At 45.9% G+C, this 19,546-nt stretch overlaps 1 protein-coding gene across 2 annotated transcripts in view; it reads right to left on the bottom strand.

Moving 5' to 3' along the window:
- The window catches only part of LOC130120784 (interleukin-22 receptor subunit alpha-1-like), a 48,906-nt gene that overhangs the window by 19,313 nt on the left and 10,047 nt on the right, over positions 1-19,546 (bottom strand). The window contains exons 1-2 of one of the 2 annotated variants that reach the window (XM_056289523.1): positions 12,067-12,189; positions 8,702-8,877 (exon numbers count right to left, since the gene is read on the bottom strand). In XM_056289523.1, coding sequence (XP_056145498.1) covers positions 8,702-8,877; positions 12,067-12,185 — 295 coding nt within the window. In that variant the 5' untranslated portion in view covers positions 12,186-12,189. Of the gene's footprint in view, positions 1-8,701; positions 8,878-12,066; positions 12,190-19,546 lie in introns of those variants that run through there. The other variant, XM_056289522.1, reaches the window with a different exon arrangement.

Below are 19,546 nucleotides of genomic sequence, written 5' to 3'. Positions count from 1 at the left end.
AGATTGGACATGTAGTCCCTCCAGCGAGTTTCTGGGTCTACCTCGGGGTCTCCCCCAGTTGGCCGTGCCCAGTAAACCTCCAAAGGAAGGCACCCTAATCAGATGCTCGAACAACCTCAATTGTCTCCTTTCGATGCGAAGGAGCAGCTCTACTTCGAGCTCCCTCCGGATGTCCGAGCTCCTCACCCTATTTCTAAGGCTGAGCCCAGACACCCTACGGAGGAAACTCATTTCAGCCACATGTATCCGCGATCTTACCCTTTCGGTCACTACCCAAAGCTGATGACCATAGGTGAGGGCTGGAACGAAGATTGACTGGTAAATTGAGAGCTTTGCCTTCTGGCTCAGCTTCCTCTTCACCACAATGGTCCGGTATAACATCCGCATTACTGCTGATGCTGCACCAATCCGCCTGTCAATCTCCCACTCCATCCTCCCCTCACTTGTGAACAACACTCCGAGATACTTGAACTCCTTCACTTCAGGTAACAACTCATCCCCAACCCAGAGGGAGCAACCCACCATTTTCCGGCAGAGAACCATGGCCTCAGACTTGGACGTGCTGACTCTCATCCCAGCCATTTCACACTCAGCTGCAAACCACCCCAGGAGTTCGGATGAAGCCAACAAAACCACATCATCTGCGAAGAGCAGAAATGCAATTCTGAGGTTCCCAAAACAGACACACTCTTCACCTTGGCTGTGCCTTGAGATCCTGTCCATGAATATCACAAACAGAATCGGAGACAAGGGACAACCTTGGCGGAATCCGACACCCACCGAAAATGTGTTCGACTTTGTGCTGAGAATGCGGACACAGCTCTCACTTTGGTTATACAAGGACCGGATAGCTTGTAGCAACTGCCCCGCTGCCCCATACTCCCGCAGTGCTCCCCACAGAGTGCCCCAGGGTACACGGTCGTAAGCTTTCTTCAAGTCCACAAAACACATGTAGGTTGGCTGGTCAAACTCCCATGCCCCACTCAGCGCTTCTGCAAAGGTAAAGAGCTGGTCTGTTGTTCCACGGCCAAGACAGAATCCACATTGTTCCTCCTAGATCCGAGGTTCAACAATCGGTTGGAGCCTCCTTTCGAGCACCCTAGAATAGGCTTTACCAGGGAGGCTGAGCAGTGTGATGCCTTGATAATTGGAGCACACCCTCTGGTCCCCCTTTTTGAATATGGGAACCCCCCCCCCAGTCTGCCACTCCACAGATACTGTCCCCGACCTCCATGCGACTCTGAAGAGGCATATCAACCAAGACAGCTCAACAATGTCCAGAGCCATCAGCATCTCAGGGCGAAATCTCATCCACACCCAGCGCCTTGCCACCGAGGAGCTTTTTAACTACCTCAGAGACCTCTGCCAGGGATATGGGTGGGGCTTCTCCTGAGTCTTCAGACTCTACCTCCTCCACTGAGGACATGTTAGACGGGTTCAGGAGCTCCTCAAAGTGTTCTTTCCACTGCTCGACAACATCCTCAGTCCAGGTCAACAGTTCCCCTCCCCAGCTGAACACAGCCTGAGTCAAGCCCTGCTCCCCCTGCCTGCGTCGCCGGATGGTTTGCCAGAGCTTCCTTGAGGCCAACCGAAAGTCCTCCTCCATAGCCTCGCCGAACTCCTCCCACACCTGAGTTTTTGCTTCCACGACTGCGGAATCGGCAGCTTTTCTGGCCTCCCGGTACCTGTCTGCTGCTTCAAGAGACCCTGGGCCAACCAAGTCCAAAAGGCCTCCTTTTTCAGCCTGACGGCTTCCCTCACCGCTGGTGTCCACCAGCACGTTCTTAGGTGGCCGCCTCGACAGGTTATTTAAGATAAAATTCTCAAATAAAATTTCAAAATAGCAAGTATGCAACAATTTTGAATCTATTACTACTTTTGGCAGCTCCCATCAGGGGTCATCACAGTGGATCATCTGTTTCCATCTCTTCCTGTCCTTTGCATATTCCTCTGTCACACCAGCCACCTGCATGCCCTCTCTCACCACATCTATAAACCTCCTCTTTGGCCTTCATTCTTTTTCCCTGGCAGCTCCATATTCAGCATCATTCTCCCAATATACCCAGCATCTCTCTTCCACACATGTCCAAACCGTCTCAATCTTGCCTCTCTCTACATCAAGGTTAAAAACATCTCTGTTTTCTTGTGCCTATGATTGAGTATTAAAACTTGCACCTCATTCCAACTGCACTTTAATTCTGGAAGTAGATCTCTAGTCTCTCCTGGCAGGAAGTGACTATGTATTTATTCTATTCTTTTTTGTACTTTGTATTTTCTTTTTATAGTACCTGTCTTTTAATTGTATTACTCTTTTTAATTACTAATTCAAAGTACATTTTATGTACTTTGTACTCTTAATTATATTTCATATATGATTGTTCCTACATGTTTTTATTTACTCTCTTTTAATCATATGTCGTATGGTTATTCCTTTTGTTTTTATTTGTGTAAAGCACACTAAACTGTCCTGTGTACAAAATGTGCAATATAAATAAACTTGCTTGCTCTAGCTTTGTCTCTAAACTGTCCTACTTGAGCTTTCCCTCAAATATACTCATTCCAATCCTGTCCTTCTTTGTCACTCCCAATGAAAATCTTAGCATCTTCAACTCTACCACCTCCAGCTCTGTCTCCTGTCTTTCCGTCAGTACCACTGTCTCCAAACCACATAACAGAGCTGGTCTCAACCATCTTGTAAACCTTCCCTTTAACCCTTGCCGGTACCCTTCTGTCGTAAATCACTCCTAACACTCTTCTCCACCCACTCCACCCTGCCTGCATTCTCTTCTTCACCTCTTGTCCGCACTCCCCATTACTTTGGACAGTCAACCCCAAGTACTTAAATTCATACGTAAAAAATGCATTTGATGAGTTCTCTCATACTATCACAGCAGGAAACATGGGCCTCTCAAAAAGTACTCCCTGGTACTAACAGAGACGACAATGGTAATTCAGAGTATTTTTTTAGCAGGTCTGGTGGGGAAAATGGCACAAATGGACTGATGCTGTTGCAACTCCAGGGCAGGAAAGGGAAACATTAGTTTTGTGATAAAGATCTGATCATTTCAAGGCTGTCTAAAAGGGAGACATATGCCAGTTCATGGACACTTTAATCTAAAGCTCCTTTGTGTGTATACATTTTAGGAAGAGTGGCCAAATTGGAACATAATACTTAAATCCAGGCAGGATTGGCACCTTGCACAATGATGTGAGCTATGAAAAAATGTATACAGCTTTGCTATAGACAAACAACTGTTCTGTTTCAGACAGATAAAGCAGGGAAAAACTGTGATACTCTAAATAAATTATGACACAAAGAGGCAACCAGTTGCTGAGTTATTACCCCGAGTTATAGCTGACGCTTGTTGCACACAACACAGAAAATAGACACGAGTGCCTTTCCATTCCAAACCACGGTTGAAATATTCACCACTGTGATAAAAAGAAATGAAAACAGCCACAGCTATCTAGCTAAGTATCCTTTATCCTACCTAGTGTTATTCACAGAGTTTGCGTCTGTTGCACGATGGCAACCCCATTTTTGTTATTTTCTTCCTCTACTTATTACTTTATTTTTACTTTACTTTTTTTATTCCATCCTTTGATCTAATTTTTTTTGTTTATTTTTAAGGCTGAAGCTGTGGAGCTCTGCTATTATTTCAAGAATATAAATAACACAGTCTGCTGTTGGTCACCACTTTTTATTTTTAACTTTTCAGGAGTTTCCCTAAGGAAAATTACCCCAGAGCAATTACGTTTCACTGATACATGAAATACATCACTTCTTATGCAGTGACAAGATTTCCAAAAAGGCAGTCTTTCTAATCGTGCCTGATTGGACAGTCTGGTAGAGGCAAAAACATGCAAGACCATTGGGTGTAATCACAGAAAGCTGACTCAGTTCATTGGGACACAACATTTATTGAGAGAAATGTTTCATCACTCATCCAAGTGACCTCTTCAGTCTCAACTGACTGCATTGTATCCCCCAACCTTATGAACAATACAGTTGCATAACAACCGAAACCAACGACTGGTTTCATATGCAAAGTGCCATGACCATTAACTAGACTCCATGTGTACTATTCAGAGGATTGCATAATAGTTGCCGTCACAGCATTATAAGATGGCGACAGATGTACTTTTAGCCTCCCCTCAGTTCAAGGATGGTCGTTCCCTCTTCACATAGATGGCCTCTATGACTCCCCATTCAATGACTCCCCATTCAAGGATTAGGATGTGCACATCGCACATCCTCCCTATCAAGGATGTACACATCCTAATCCATGAAAGAGTGGCCACTGTCCTGTAGATGGGTGTAGATTGCGGAGTCCTGGCCTGACGTGTTAGCTCTTCTGTGTTGTGCCATCCTCTTCGCCAGCGTCCGTTTGGTTTCCCTGATGTACAAGTCACGGCAATCCTTCCGGCATTTAACAGAGCACACTATATTGCTGTTTGTGCTGGGGGACCCAATCCTTGGGGTGGACCAATCTCTGGTGTAGCGTGTTTTGGAGCTTGAAAGAAACTGAGAAATCATGTTTGGAAAATACACATCTCAACTGTTCTGACACTCCCACCACAAATGGAATCACTACTGGTTTTTGCTTAGGCAGCTGTTGTCCTTCTCCTCTCTGCGATCGGCTGGTGCACTGTTTAGGTGTCTTCCTGGTTTTGACAAATGTCCACTTAGGATAACCACATTTAATCAGGGCCTGTTTAATGTGGGAGTTCTCCCCTTCCCCGGCTGCTGTGTCGGTGGGAATGTTGTCAGTTCGGTGTTACAGCATCCTGATGACCCCTAGTTTGTGCTCAAGTGGATGATGAGAGTCAAACCTTAAGTACTGATCTGTATGTGTTGATTGACGGTAAACAACAATCACATGTCCAACAATCAAATTTTTCACATCTTCCCTGGTGAACTTGATGTGGTTGTCCACAGAGTTAATGTGGCCGGTGAAATTGGGTATGTCCTTAGATTTAATTTTAACCCAGGAGTCGTCCACAAATCTGAGCCAATGGCTAGGCGGCATCCCTGGATAGGATCAGAATCAAGTCAAATCAATTTTATTTGTATAGCCCAATATCACAAATTACAAATTTGCCTCAAGGGGCTTTACAGCAACACAACATCCTGTCCTGAGACCCTCACATTGGATAAGGAACCCCCTAAAAAAAAAAAAAAAAAAACTTTAACAGGGAGAAAAAATAGGAAGAAACCTTAGGGAGAGCAACAAAGGAAGGATCCCTCTCCCAAGATGGACGTGCAATGGATGTTGTGTCAGAGCCCTCTTTTCTATATCCTCTATATACAGGTTGGCCACTATAGGTGAAACTGGGGAACCCATAGCACACCCATGCTTCTGCCTGTAGTACTACCGCTTGTATGTGAAGTATGTGGACTGAAGACACAGCTTCAGGAGCAGACACACTTGGTCAGTGTTATGGGTGATTCTATTGCTAAAGGTGGGGTCATCTTGTAATTTCATATGGACTACCTTCACTGCTTCATTAACAGGAATGCATGTAAAGAGACGTAACATTATAAGAGACCATTGTTTCATCCGCCTCCACAATGATGTCCCTCACCTTATCCACAAAATCCATAGTTTTCTGAATGTGATGTTCATTACTGCCTACCAACGGGTTAAGTATTGATGCCAGAAACAAAGATGTTTAGGTCAGTGAGTTAATCATACAAACAATAGGCCGCAATGGCACATTCTGTTTATGTATCTTAGGTAAACCATACAGACTAGGTGTAGCTTCCCCTGGGTATAATCTATGGTACAAAATTCTGTCAATATCATTGTCCTGTTCTAACAGCTTCAGACAATCTATCACTTTTTTCTTGTAACCACTGTCTGATCTTGTTTAAGGGGCTCATAAGTGTGGCATAGTGGCCTAGTGGTTAGCATTGTTGCCTCACAGCAAGAAGGTCCTGGGTTCGAACCCTAGACTGTCCCAGGTCCTTTCTGTGTGGGGTTTGCATGTTCTCCCCATGTCTGCATGGGTTTCCTCTGGGTGCTCTGGTTTTCTCTCACCATCAAAAAGACATGCATGTTAGGGTTTTTCTCATGCCTGTGCCCCTGACCAAGGCAATGGAAAGAAGAACTGGAGTTGGTCCCCGGGTGCTGCAGCTGCCCACTGTTCCTATACAATAAGATGGGTTAAATGCAGAGAACAAATTCGTTGTGTGAATACAATTCGTTGTAAGAACACAATGACAAAATAAAGTGACTTTCTTTCTCTTTTTTCTCTTATGTTGCTAAGTAACATAACTTTCTCATGGTAGTCTGTCTGGTTTAACAAAACAGTGCATCTAACCTTTGTCCTCCGGAAGGATGATATGATTGTCCTCACAGAGTCGTGAGTGCATTCCTCTCATCTTTGCTAATGTTGTATGGTGGCGGCTTCGCGTTGCTGAGGCAGGCTGAAAGTTTCATCCGGAGTTGCTCTACTTCCGGGTCCATGAAGTTTTTGTTATTGATCGCTGAATCCGTGGTTGTGATCAGTTCTACTAGTGGAATTTGTCTCAGTGTGACAGCAAAATTCAGCCCCTTAGCAAGGATGTCTTTATCCACCCAGGTGAGTTGTCGGTTGGACAGATTCTTCATCCACTTGTTCACATCATTAGCGTGTGTCTGGCATCCATCTCTCTGTCTGCTGTTGAGGGCACTGTCCATTGTCTACCAATGTCGCTTGTGTGCAGCAAGTGGGTCAAACTTCTTTTGCTGCCTGGTTTTTCGACTTTCCATGTTGTGCTAGAGGAGCCCTCTCCGTGAACTCAATCACATACTGGAAAGTGGTCTCATCTAGATGCAACGTGAGTCTCTGTTGGATCTCCTCTTCTTTGGCTTTCAAAGCATTGATGGTGAAATTAGTTTGTCTCACCCATTCATTCAACAGCTGGCTCTGTGCCTTCTGGAGGATCTTGTTAGCTCGGTGGCCCTTGACCGAAGATTTCATTTGCAGGCTCTTAAGTGTAATCCCGCTCTGTCTGCACCTAAGGCTGAATCTCAGGTGGTTTCTGTAGTCTGCAATGTTATGTATTGATCGCTTGTACTCACAAATTTAAGACCGTCCTTGTTGAAATGAGTCAAAATGTCTTGATGTATACTAAATAATCCAGGTAAGGAAAAGGGGAGGCCAAGAGTACATCTGTCGCCATCTTACAATGCTATGATTGCAAATATTCCCCAATCCTCTGAATAGTACACATGGCCATTGTAACTCTAGTTAATGATCATGGCAATTTACATATGAAACTAATTGTTGGTTTCGGTTGTTATGCAACGGTGCTGTTCATAAGGTTGGGGGATAACTGCAGTCAGGTGAGACTAAAGAGGCCACTTGAATGAGTGATGAAACGTTTCTCTCAATAAACGTTGTGTCCAGATGAACGGATTCAACTTTCTGTGATATCCTTACCTGGATTATTGAGCATGCATCAAGACATTGAGTGTAATAAATTCTGAATGAGAGGATTTTTTTTTAAAATCACGTTAAGCAACATTATGGATATTAACAGTGAATCAAATGACTCCTTGTAATGTGGAAGGATTGCTAGTACTGCCAGTCGAATTGAAAATTAACATCTAGAGTGACAGGTGGAAAGATGTATTTATCTCAGTAAGCCAACACATTAAGGATTGCAATGTTTTGTTAACTATTTTGTTGGGTATAATATCTCCTAAAGGTTGTTGATTACTCAATCATAACAAAACTCTGTATAGTAGCAACATACCTGTTGCGCATACGTTTGCCTCCAATGTCCTGTTGTTCCCTTTATTTCTTGTTTTTTTTTCTGTCATTTTGTTTTCTTTTTTCTCCTTTGTGTGAGTGATGTCTGAAAGTGTTAGAAGCTGCTGTGTACCGGAGTAAAATTCCTCCTGTGCATAGGCACACTTGGCCAATAAAGTGAATTCTGATTGCTGGAAATGTAGGCTAACATGATTGCTTCCTCTCCTTTCCATCCAGCCGTTATCCAAGCTGCTTATTCGAATTTGGATCACGGGATGCTGGAGCCTATCCCAGCAGTCATTGGGCAGCCGGTGGGGAGACACTCTGGACAGACCACCAGTCCACCACAGGGCCGACACATTCACACCTAGGGATAATTTTAGTAAGGTTGATTCACCTGACCTACATGTCTTTGGACTGTGGGAAGAAACCCACGCAGACACAGGGAGAACATGTAACCTCCACACAGAGGACGACCTGGGATCACCCTCAAGGATGGACAACCCCGGGGTTTGAACCAAGGACCTTCTTGCTGTGAGGCGACCATGCTAACCACTGCACCCTCCTCCTCTCTTTTCTGCAGCTAAAAAAATGGATAGCAAGTATGTGCTGTTTGTTACAGTTTGGCCACCATAGCGACAGGGAGAGAAGGATGGTCAGCTGTTCAGCTGTGAATGTCTGTTTTGTAGTCCCTGTAGCACTACCATCTGTCCTTTTGTGGTCAGAGATTGCTAATGAACTTCGTATTAAATTGAAAGCATTGATATGTAATCATTTACATTCTATGTGGTAGTACTTGATAGGGTTTTAGTACTCAGTTAAATGCCTTTTAGACCAGACCCTCCTTGTACACGTCAACAATAATCTCTCAATACCATAAACAAGAATAAAACATGTGACCCAAGAAGCGCTGAATTGACAATGAATGGCAAACTGATTGTCCCATTTGGATTGCACTTACTGCCTTTGATGGGCATAAAGCCAGGCTGATAGGCGTGCACTGAGGTCTGGTCCCCAAGCACTGTGGTGACCTGGTAGTAGTAGATCTCCCCGGTGTTACTGAAAACATCTGTAAGGTTGCAATTTAGTGGGTGTTTCACATGCTCACAGCCTGGCACAAACTCCCAGGATCTACTCCTAAAAAGAAAGGAAAGCGAAAGAACTGGAATTAGAGAGCCTCAGTAATCCAAACACTGTTATTCTACTTATTAACTTGTGGTTATCTAAGAATTATTGTTTTTGTCAGCAACGCCCTGCTTCATACACGCACATTTACACACACTTACACCTGGGAGTTGCCTGGTGAAACCAGGCTTCTATACTCTTTGCTTATGAACTCCCACCTGCTCTACCGACGGTGTCAAGCATCTTGCTTGGGGGCACTTTTGTTAAAGGAAGGGTTTTTATCATTCACTTTCGGCAACCAGATTTTTCAGGCCTATTTGCAATTTAAAAGCACTGTTAAGAAACCGACTTCAAAATCCACTCGGCTGCTGCTGTCCAGCCATAGCAGTGGGAATCAAACAGGAAAGGGTAAATTAAAAGATGTGTGACCGTCCATCGGTCTATCCATCTGTTCATATCCATCCATCCATCAATCACAAGCACCTTCCAGTGCTCCTCTCTGGTTCACTGATGATCTGTGCCAAATGAAGACCTGCAGCTGCCAGTTGGAGAGGTTATGGAGGAAAGATGCTCTTACTGTCCATCTACTGGCCGTCAGACAACATTAAACTGCATACGCTGCTGCCCTAAAAGCTACCAGCTCGTTTTACTACTTTACAATAATTGACAATGACAAAGGTAATCCCAGAACCTTATTCTCCACCATCAACCGCCTTCTCAACCCTATTGCTACGTTCAGACCAAAGGCGGCGCGAATTTTTTGGGCGGCGCGAATGCATGCAAAGTCAATGGGAGGAGGCGAATGGGCGGAATAATTCGCGGGGAAATTACGGGCGGCGCGAATTGGGCGAATCGAGCGACGAACGCGCCTTCGCGGGAGTTCAAAAATGTCCAACTCGGGCGAATATTTCGCCAGGCGATAGCCAATCACCTTCAAGTAGGGTTAGAACCCGCCCTCATGTTGGGAAAGAATACACGCCCCCTACCCAGAATTCTTTTCGGACGCCGTCCAAACGCAACTTCTGAACGAGCCGGTGAAATTCGCCAAGCTGGGCACGTCTCCGGTTTATGCTATGAACCCAAACCGAACGCTGACGCCGGTTTCAGCGGCGCAAGTTGATATAAAGCAGAGCCACCGCAACTGATCTCTGTCGCTCATCCATGATGATCACAAGTAAACACAAACTGCTCGTGTGTGGTATTTGTTGTGTGCGGTCTAGCAAACCTGCTAGCAGCGTTGGTGTAACTAGACTGCTTGTTGTGACGTCAACACAGCGAATTCTCGTTCTGTTCGAACACACCTGACGGAGCTGGCGGCCAAACACGGGCGAACAAAGCGGCGCGAACTCTCTCGCCGCCTTTGGTCTGAACGTAGCATATCAACTAAGCCCCCCCCGCTGTCTCTCCAGAACTGTTCAACTGTTTTTTGGTTTTCTTTAAGTACAAGATTGTAGATATCAGAGCCAACATTGTAGCTTTCACATCAGCTGTGACCCCACCCACCTGTCCTCCCTTCTTCAATGGTTCCAACCCATGCAGCTTCAGATAGGTTACACCATCTGCACTTTTGGCCATCATAACCAAATCCAAGTCCACTACCTGTTCTCTTGACCCCATACCCACTCCCCTGTTGAAAGCCTGCTCACCAACCCTGGTTCAATTTCTCACTACACTCATCAAGAAATCACTTCAGAGTTGAGGTGCCCATCCATTTTAAAAACAGCGGCTGTCACCCCACTCAAAGCAACCAAATCTGCAACAAGAACTCCTGTCCAACTACAGACCAAACTCCAACCTCCCTTTCCTTGCCAAAGTTTCAGAGAAAGTCATGGCCTCACAGCTCCAGTTGTATCTTTCAGAAAATCAACATTATGAAGCCCTCCAATCTGGTTTCTCGCCTGCACACAGCACGGAAATTACCCTGATAAAGGTCGAATAACAACTGGATGAATAACAACTTCCTCCAGCAAGATGGAGGCAATCCTGATAGGCACCATCAAACAACACACTAACGCCGGCAGCATTGGTCCCTCCCTCGATGGCCAACTCATTCCCCTTTCCTCTGTTGTCACCAATATTGGTGTTAAGTTCGACTCCACGCTCTCACTCCAAACCCATATCAAACACATCTGCAAGATTCCCTGTTTTCATCTTAAAACTATGTCTAGACTGAAGCTATCACTTTCAAAAGTTGACACCAAAAAACTGGCCCATACACTAATCTTCTCCCGAATTAATAACAATGCCCTTCTCTCTGGTCTTCAGCTCATTCAGTACAGTGCCACTAGTCTTCACCACCTCAAGAAAGTCAGCCCACATAACCCCCATACTCACCCAACTCCACTGGCTCTCAGTCCGCTACAGGATCTATTTCAAAGTCCTCCTCCTGACCTACAAAGCCTTAAATGGCCAAAGCCACAGTTACCATGGTTACCTCATCACTACCCACAAACCTTCACGCTCCCTCCACTCCAGCCATTCCCCCACTGCTCCACATCCCCCCTACATGTCTCCAGATGATGGGAGACTGAGCTTTTTGCTCTTTTGCCCCATGCCTCTGAAACGCCCTCCTGGATTACCTCAGAACTGCTCCTTCCATCGAGGCTTTTAAAATGGGCTTTAAAACCCTTCTTTATTGGCAGGCCTTCTTTTAAGCCTTTTATAGTGGCCCACCCTTGTTTTAATCCTTTTTTTTAACAATATCTTTATCTAACTTTGCATATATTTCACGCATGCACACACACAAACAAATAATAATAACAATAAACTAAACAATGAACATATTTAAAAAAGTAATAGAACAAAAACACATCGGACAAAAAGGGAAAAAGAAAAAAAAGTAGCACTCAACAGTGCGCAGCAATTTCAAAATAACTTTGCACCTTGACGTCCAAAGAACTTCAACAAAGGGTTTTCTTTTTTTTTCTGCTGGTTTGTTTTGTTTTTAAATTACCCTGGACATATTTTGTCTTATCCCCTGGTTCATTCTTTCTTTCCTCCCTTTGAACTTTCTGTTCTTTTAGGGCATGCCTACTGCAGGTGGAAAAGCAAAAGGTGATATACAGCAGAAAATACACAACTATATACATAAAATATTTAAAGACACAACTAAAGGTGTACAGACCCTGCAGGGGTGAGCAAGTCCATATTCATCTAGACAGCATTATTGTTTATGTCCTTTTTATTTATTTATATATTTACCATTTTCCCCAGTCTTTTTCAAAACATCCTTCCTCCATCTGTAACCTGTATGTGAGAGTCTCCATCACTAGGATATCATCTATGATGGTCAACCATTGTTTGTGGTTTGGTGTATCCATCCTGAGCCAGTTCTTTGTGACTGCCATCTTTCCAGCAGCAAGGAGGATCTTGATCAAATATCGGTCTCCTTTATGTACTGTTCCTTCCGTGTGTCCCAAGTACAGAACAAGACAGGATTGGGGGATATTGTAACCCAAAACTTTACACACAACAGAATGTATACCATCCCAGAAAGCTTGTACTTTCATGCAACTTCAAAAAATGTGTGTGTGGTTTGGTTCCATGTGGTTACATAGTCTCCAACATGGTTGTTGAATATTTGTTTGTTTACTTTTAATTTTGGGTGTGATAAAGTATCAAATTTGGGTCTTCCAAATAAATTCTTTCCATCTCTGTGATTTTGTTGTGTTCTGATGTATTTTCCACATATCATACCACTTTTTTTTTCTGGGATCTCTACATTCAATTCTTTTTCCCATATAGCTTTTACATATAATGTTGAGTCTTTTCTAGATTCCATCAAACAAGAGTACAAGATTGACACAGGTCTGGGTGTAGCCTTATTGTATGCTTGTACTAATACCTTAATGATTGGGTGTATTTTATTCTCATTTTTATTTTATTTTTTTGTTGTTTTGTTATAATAATGCCTCGTTTGTAGATATCTAAATAAATTCTGATTTTTTAGTTGATATTTGGTTTTTAATTCTTGAAAGCTTTTCATTTCAACCTTCTGAGTTACCTTGCAGATGGCTGTTATGCCCATTCCTGTCCACTGTTTGAATCTGGTATCAGTTCTTCCTGGTTTGAATTCATCATCATATGTGATCCATCTTAACAGACCAAGTTCCTTTCCCAGTTTTAATTATTTGTCAATGGAATACCATGCTTCTCGAGTAAATAATGTTATCGGGTCTAGATATACCTCGTCTTTTATACAGGCGGGGATCATTCTTTCTCCTGTACTTGTTTGGATTGGGAACTTAGATGTAGACATCTCAATGTCTTTCCACCGGGCTACGTAATCTGCACTGCACCAGTGAATAAGTGGGCACAATTGCACTGCATGGAAGTATTCCTTCAGGTTTGGAAGCGGCCTTCCTACTTCATCTTTTGTTAACTGAAGAGTGGTATAACATACTCTAGGCCTTTTACCTTCCCATATAAATCTTGAAATGAGCTTCTCCCTTTTAAGAAATTGGACTTGTGGTATATTCACAGGTAGGGATTAGAACAAATATAGCAGACATGGTAAAAAGTTCATTTTCATCACATTTATCCTGTCATATGACCCCAATGGATAAGTGGAGCATCTGTCAATGTCTTTCCTTATGCTGACATCGATATGTTCATAGTTAATTTTATATAGTTTTGTCAGGTTTTTAGGTATTTTCCCTCCCAAGTAATTAAGTGATTTTGCTTCCCACTTTATTTTAAATTCTTTTAAGTTTTTGGTTTGGTGAACAGTTAAACAAGAGAATTTGAGTTTTAAGTATATTTAATTTATAACCTGAATATGAGCCGAATTGTTCCAAAATTTTCATTAGGTGCATAAAGGGGTTAACTGGGTCGTTCAGGTGGATCATAACATCATCGGCGAAAAGACTTATTACATGTTTATCACTGTCGATTTCTATTCATGTAATTGAAGTGTCCTGTCTAATCATTTGGGCCAACGGTTCAGTGTATAGTGCGAAGAAAGTCGGATTAAGACAGCAGCCTTATCTGGTTCCTCTCTCTAATGTGAATCTTTCTGACAGAGATCCATTTACTTTTACTTTAGCTGTGGGTTTATTATAGACTTAATGCAATTAATTGATTTTCTGTTAAAGCCAAATTTTTCCAGTTAAGAATAAAAATTCCCAATTGACCCTGTCAAAAGCCTTTTCTGTGTGGCTGCGAGGCTGATCAATACTGCTGGTAACTTATTTCGATGTATTCTATGTATGATGTGTAGCATTCTTCTAATATTGTCATGTGTTTGTCTACCCATAACAAAGCCAGTTTGATCTTTGTCTATTAAGTCCGGTACAAATGATTTGAGCCTGTTCAATATAATAGAGGTGTAGAGATTGTAATCAATGTTTAAAACTGATATTGGCCTATAGTTCTGGCAATATTCCTAATCCTTTAGTGGTTTGGGTAGTACTGTGATTATTGCTTCCTTCCATGAGGGTGGGATAGTACCTTTGGTCATAATCCAGTTAAAAGTAGTGTGGAGTAGAGGTGCCAGTTCTTTTTCAAACTTCTTGTACCACTCCGATGGATATCCATCACTACCTGGTGCCTTGTATATTTTCAGTTTTCCCATTGCTTTCTGGATTTCATCTATAGTTATCGCTGTTGTTATGCGCTCATTTTGCTCTGTACCTATAGAGGGGCCGATGATTAGGTATAGAGTTCTTTGTAGTAGTCTCTGAAAATGTTTTCAATTTCTTTTGGTTCATATTTAAGTTGATTTGTTTTTGGGTCATGCATTTTATGGATCTTGCTTCGGTCTGTTGTTTCCGTAATCGTCTCACCAGTAATTTGGCGGCTTTAGGGCCTGATTCATAGTATCAATCAATCAATCAATCAAGTTGCATTTTATATAGCGCTTTTCTAGCTGCAACAGCCACTCAAAGCACTTTACATTTCTGGTCTGAATTTTGGACACCTGTTACAATAGAACACAAGCCGTTTTCTGTACAATTGCTATCTATTTCGTATGCGTAAATACTTTTGTTTGAAGTATCTTACTTTTATCTCCATTTCCTAATTTTCTTTCTCACTTCTTTAATTTGTTGTTGTGTCTTTTGGTCAGTTTCTGGTTTGTTTTTGTTCCAATTGTCTTAGTTTGGTTAAGAGTACCTTATGTTCTTTCAATTTTTCTTTTTTGAGGTTACCTGTAATTGCAATCAGTTTTCCTCTTATGACCACCTTTAATGCATCTCATACTATAGCCGGGTCCGTCTCGTCATTATTTTCCTCCAGATAATTTTGATTTGCTCAACTATCAACTAATTGTTTAATATTCCCACATTCAATCTCCATATTGTATCTGTCTAATGTTTAAATAAACTTTTAGGTAAATGGCATTATGGTCAGACACTCCAATTTGACATTCTTGTATTCTATCCCTATTTTCTTTCTGCATAAAAAAAAGTACATTCTGGAGTATACCGAGTATGTTGCTGAAAAATGACTGAAGTCTCTCCGCAGAGGATGCAGAGCCCTACACACATCAAAAAAGCATGTTTCCCCCCATGTATTTTTCACTATTTTAAAAAAATATTTTTTTATTTCTCTTTAAGCTTGTTGTGTCCAGATCATAGTCCATTATCACACTGAGATCTCCTTCACATATACATATGCCCTCAGTTTCTATAGCAATAGTACACAACTATGTACACAAAAGGTAACTTTGTGGCAGGAATGAGGAAAAACACATGAGACCAAGGCGAGTTTGATGTTTATTCCTCAACTCCAAAAAAACAACTGCAGCAGGAACAACCCTGCACCGGCCAGCCCGGGAACGTAAACCACACCCCCAGCTCACAGTCCTGCTGGGTGAGAGGCATAGCTCCTGGTGTCCACCACACAGCCCCCCCCCCCCGAACACCCAGAAGGGACTCCTGGAAAGAAAATTAGTGTCTCACTGGAGGCTTAAGCAGCCTGCCATAACGGCTGCACCGTCCCTCAGCCGAAACAGTAGGTGAAACACAGTCCAAAGCCGGCTGAGAAGCAGAACGCTGAACCCGTGAAGACACTGCAGGGGTCCTGGAAGGAGGACGACCCCGACGGGGAACCTGGGCCGGAAACACAACTTCGCCTGCCACCCTGTGCGCCGGTTTAAGCCTATCAAGCGTGACACGCTCCCTACGCCCACCCATATCTAGCACAAAACCCTTAGCACCCGTCTCAAGAACCCGAAATGGGCCATCGTATGGGGGTTGGAGGGGCGAGCTGTGAGCATCATGCCGCACAAAAACAAAACGAGCCGACATGAGCTCCGCAGGCACGAACGACCGCGGAAAACAGTGGTGAACGGGGCCTGGAACCCGAGTGCTGTCGGACAAAAAAGGATAAACGGCCGGACGGGGTCGAGGAGCGGAACTCCCAGGCAAAAATTCCCCAGGGACGCGGAGCGGCTGACCGAGCACCAGCTCAGCGGGTGATGCGTCGAGGTCCTCCTTAGGAGCCGAATGCAACCCGAGCATACCCCAAGGTAAACGATCCACCCAGTTACCATCCGAGAGCGCAGCGCTGCCTTGAGCAACCGGTGAAAACGTTCACACAACCCGTTAGCCTGAGGGTGATATGAGGTAGTGTGGTGTACCTGCACACCCAAGGTTCGCGCAAGTGCCGACCAGAGCTCTGACACGAACTGGGGGCCCCTGTCTGAGGTGATATCTGATGGAGTGCCGAAACGGGCGACCCAGGACGAAAGAAAAGCGCGTGCAACATCCGAGGATGTTGTGGAGGATAGAGGGACAGCCTCTGGCCACCTGGTGGTCCGATCTACCATTGTGAGCAGGTGCGTAAAACCCTGTGAAGAAGGTAGAGGGCCCACCAGGTCCACATGCACGTGGTCGAAACGTCCGGCCGGGATCGGAAACGGTTAGAGGGGCGATTTAGTGTGCTGGTGGACCTTAGCGCGCTGGCACGCCACACATGCAGCTGCCCACCCCTTGACATCCTTGCGGAGGCCAGGCCAGACGAACTTGGAACCGACCAACTTCACCGACGCCCGAACTCCAGGGTGCGAGAGGGAGTGAATCGAATCGAAAACTCGACGGCGCCAGGCCACTGGAAGAACGGGGCGGGGACGGCCGGTGGAGACATCGCAGAGGAGGGCAGGACTGCCTTCCTGCATCACAGCGTCCTCTAGCTTGAGACCGGTACGCGTCGACCTAAGGGCAAGGACGTCCGGGTCGCTGGGCTGGTCGGCAGCCATAGCGGAGAAATCCACACCGAGGTGCACAGGACACACAAGCACACGCGACAGACAATCAGCAACAGGGTTGGACTTCCCGGCCACATGCTGAATGTCCGTTGTGAACTCGGAGATCGCCGATAGGTGGCGCTGTTGAAGAGCAGACCACGGCTCAGTCACCTTGGACATGGCAAAAGTCAGCGGCTTATGATCCACATAAGCCGTGAATGGGCGACCCTCCAGCAGGAAGCGGAAATGCCAGGTTGCAAGGTGCAGTGCCAGCAACTCCCGGTCAAAAACGCTGTACTTGCGCTCGCTATCCCGCAGTTTGCGGCTAAAAAATGCGAGTGGCTGCCACGCATTCGCCACACGCTGTTCAACCACAGCCCCCACGGCTATGTCAGACGCATCGGTTGTTAAAGCTATGGACGCCGTGGGTGTGGGATGGGCGAGGAGGGCAGCGTTAGCCAGGGCACACTTAGCTCCGTCAAAGGCCTGGACCTGTTCGGGAGTCCAGTCGACAGGGTCGTTGGCCTTCTTAAGCTGCAGGGCTTCCTAAAGTGGCTGAAGGAGGTGGGCAGCGCGAGGGAGGAAACGGTTATAGAAATTCACCATGCCCAAGAATTCCTGCAATGCCTTAACAGAGACGGGGCGGGGAAATTCCGCCACCGCTTGCACCTTAGAAGGCAACGGGACTGCGCCTTGCGGCGAAATGCGGTGACCCAAGAAGTCAATCACCGGCAGTCCAAACTGACACTTGGCCAGGTTGACTATCAGGCCGTGTTCGTCCAGACGACGGAAAACCTGTTTCAGGTGCGCCAGGTGCTCTTCAGCTGACGGACTGGCCACTAATATGTCGTCGAGATAAACGAACACGAAAGCAAGGTCACGCAACACCGAGTCCACCAGCCTCTGAAAGGTTTGCGCTGCCCCCTTCAAGCCAAAAGGCATGCGCATGAACTCAAAAAGCCCAAACGGGGTGATCACTGCGGTCTTGGGCACGTCCTCTGCGCGCACGGGAACCTGATGATAGCCGCGCACCAGGTCCACCTTAGAGAAAATAGTGGTACCTGCCAGGCGTATGGAAAAGTCCTCTATGTGTGGGATGGGATAGCGGTCATTGGCGGTGACGTTGTTCAGGCGGCGAAAATCGCCGCAAGGCCGCCACGACCCATCCGCCTTGGGCACCATGTGAAGCGGCGAGGCCCACGGGCTGTTGGATCGCCTCACTATACCCAGACGCTCCATGATGGCGAACTCCTCCTTAGTAATAGCCAATTTTACCGCGTCGAGGCGCCGCGCGCGCGCAAAAACTGGCGGTCCCAGAGTGGGAATGAAATGTTCTACCCCGTGTTTAGTAACCGCGGTGGAAAAGGCAGGCGTAGTCACCGATGGAAAATCCGCCAGCAAGCGCTGAAAAACATCACCTAATGCTAAAAAGTTAGCGTGTGTTAACGGCCCGGCTCCCCGTCTCGCACGGAACAGTGGCGAAAGACACAGCATCAATTAAACGGCGGTTTAAAACATCAACCAGCAGACCATTAGCACACAGAAAATCCGCGCCGATAATAGGAACCGTAATGGCGGCCACTACAAAGTCCCACTCAAAATGGCGCCCGTGGAAGCAAACAGTCACCAACCTTGTGCCAAACGTCGCAATGGACGAACCGTTAGCTGCACTTAACTGTGGGCCGCCTTCGGCCGACCTGTCTGTCTTAGCAGGAGGGAGTAGGCTCTTTTGCGAGCCTGAGTCCACCAGAAACCGTCTTCCTGACATCGAGGCCTTAATGAAGAGCAGCTCACTACGACCGCCAGCGCCCACGGCTGCTACTGAGCGCTGGCCCGGGAGTTTCCCGCCACCTCAAACGTGCACGGAGGGACGCAGCGCCTCGCTTTGCCGCCGAACCGCTGGTGGAAGAAACAGAGGCCTCTCCCGCGCCGTCTCCGGGCAGTCACTCCAGCCACCAACGCCGGGTCCGCGTCCTCTGATGTCGGCTGCAGAAGCTCCGATGCCACACTCTGCACAGAGACCCGTCTGGTAGCCAGCAGGACCCGATCGGCCTCCTCAGCCAAACCTCGGCAGTCACCAGTGGCCAGACACGGGGAGTTAGCCAAAACCGCGCGCACAGGAGACGGGAGCTGGCGCAGGAAAACGTGCGGGAAAAGGAACCCACCTTCGTCTGAGCCTGGCAGCGACAGCATATTGTCCATGAGATCCACAGCCGTCCCGTCGCCCAAACCGGATAGGGAAAGGATCCTATCTGCCCTCTCTGCGGTAGATAGACTGTACCTCCGGAGCAGAAGATGTTTGAGGGCGACGTATTTATCGTGTTGCAGAGGGGCGCGCAACAGCTGCATGGCCCGGCGTGTGGACTGCTGGTCCAGCGCAGCGACGACCAAATAGTATCTGGAGTCGTCCGCGGAGATTCCACGCAGGTGGAACAGGGCCTCGACATGCTGGAAGCACGAGGCCGGGTCGCTCTGCCAGAAATCTGGGAGTTTCAC

This window comes from Lampris incognitus, chromosome 11 (genome assembly GCF_029633865.1).
Source record: "Lampris incognitus isolate fLamInc1 chromosome 11, fLamInc1.hap2, whole genome shotgun sequence".
Classification (NCBI taxonomy): Eukaryota; Metazoa; Chordata; class Actinopteri; order Lampriformes; family Lampridae; genus Lampris; species Lampris incognitus.
The sequence above is the reverse complement of the archived record's forward strand: the minus strand, read 5'-3'. Positions and strand labels throughout refer to the sequence as shown.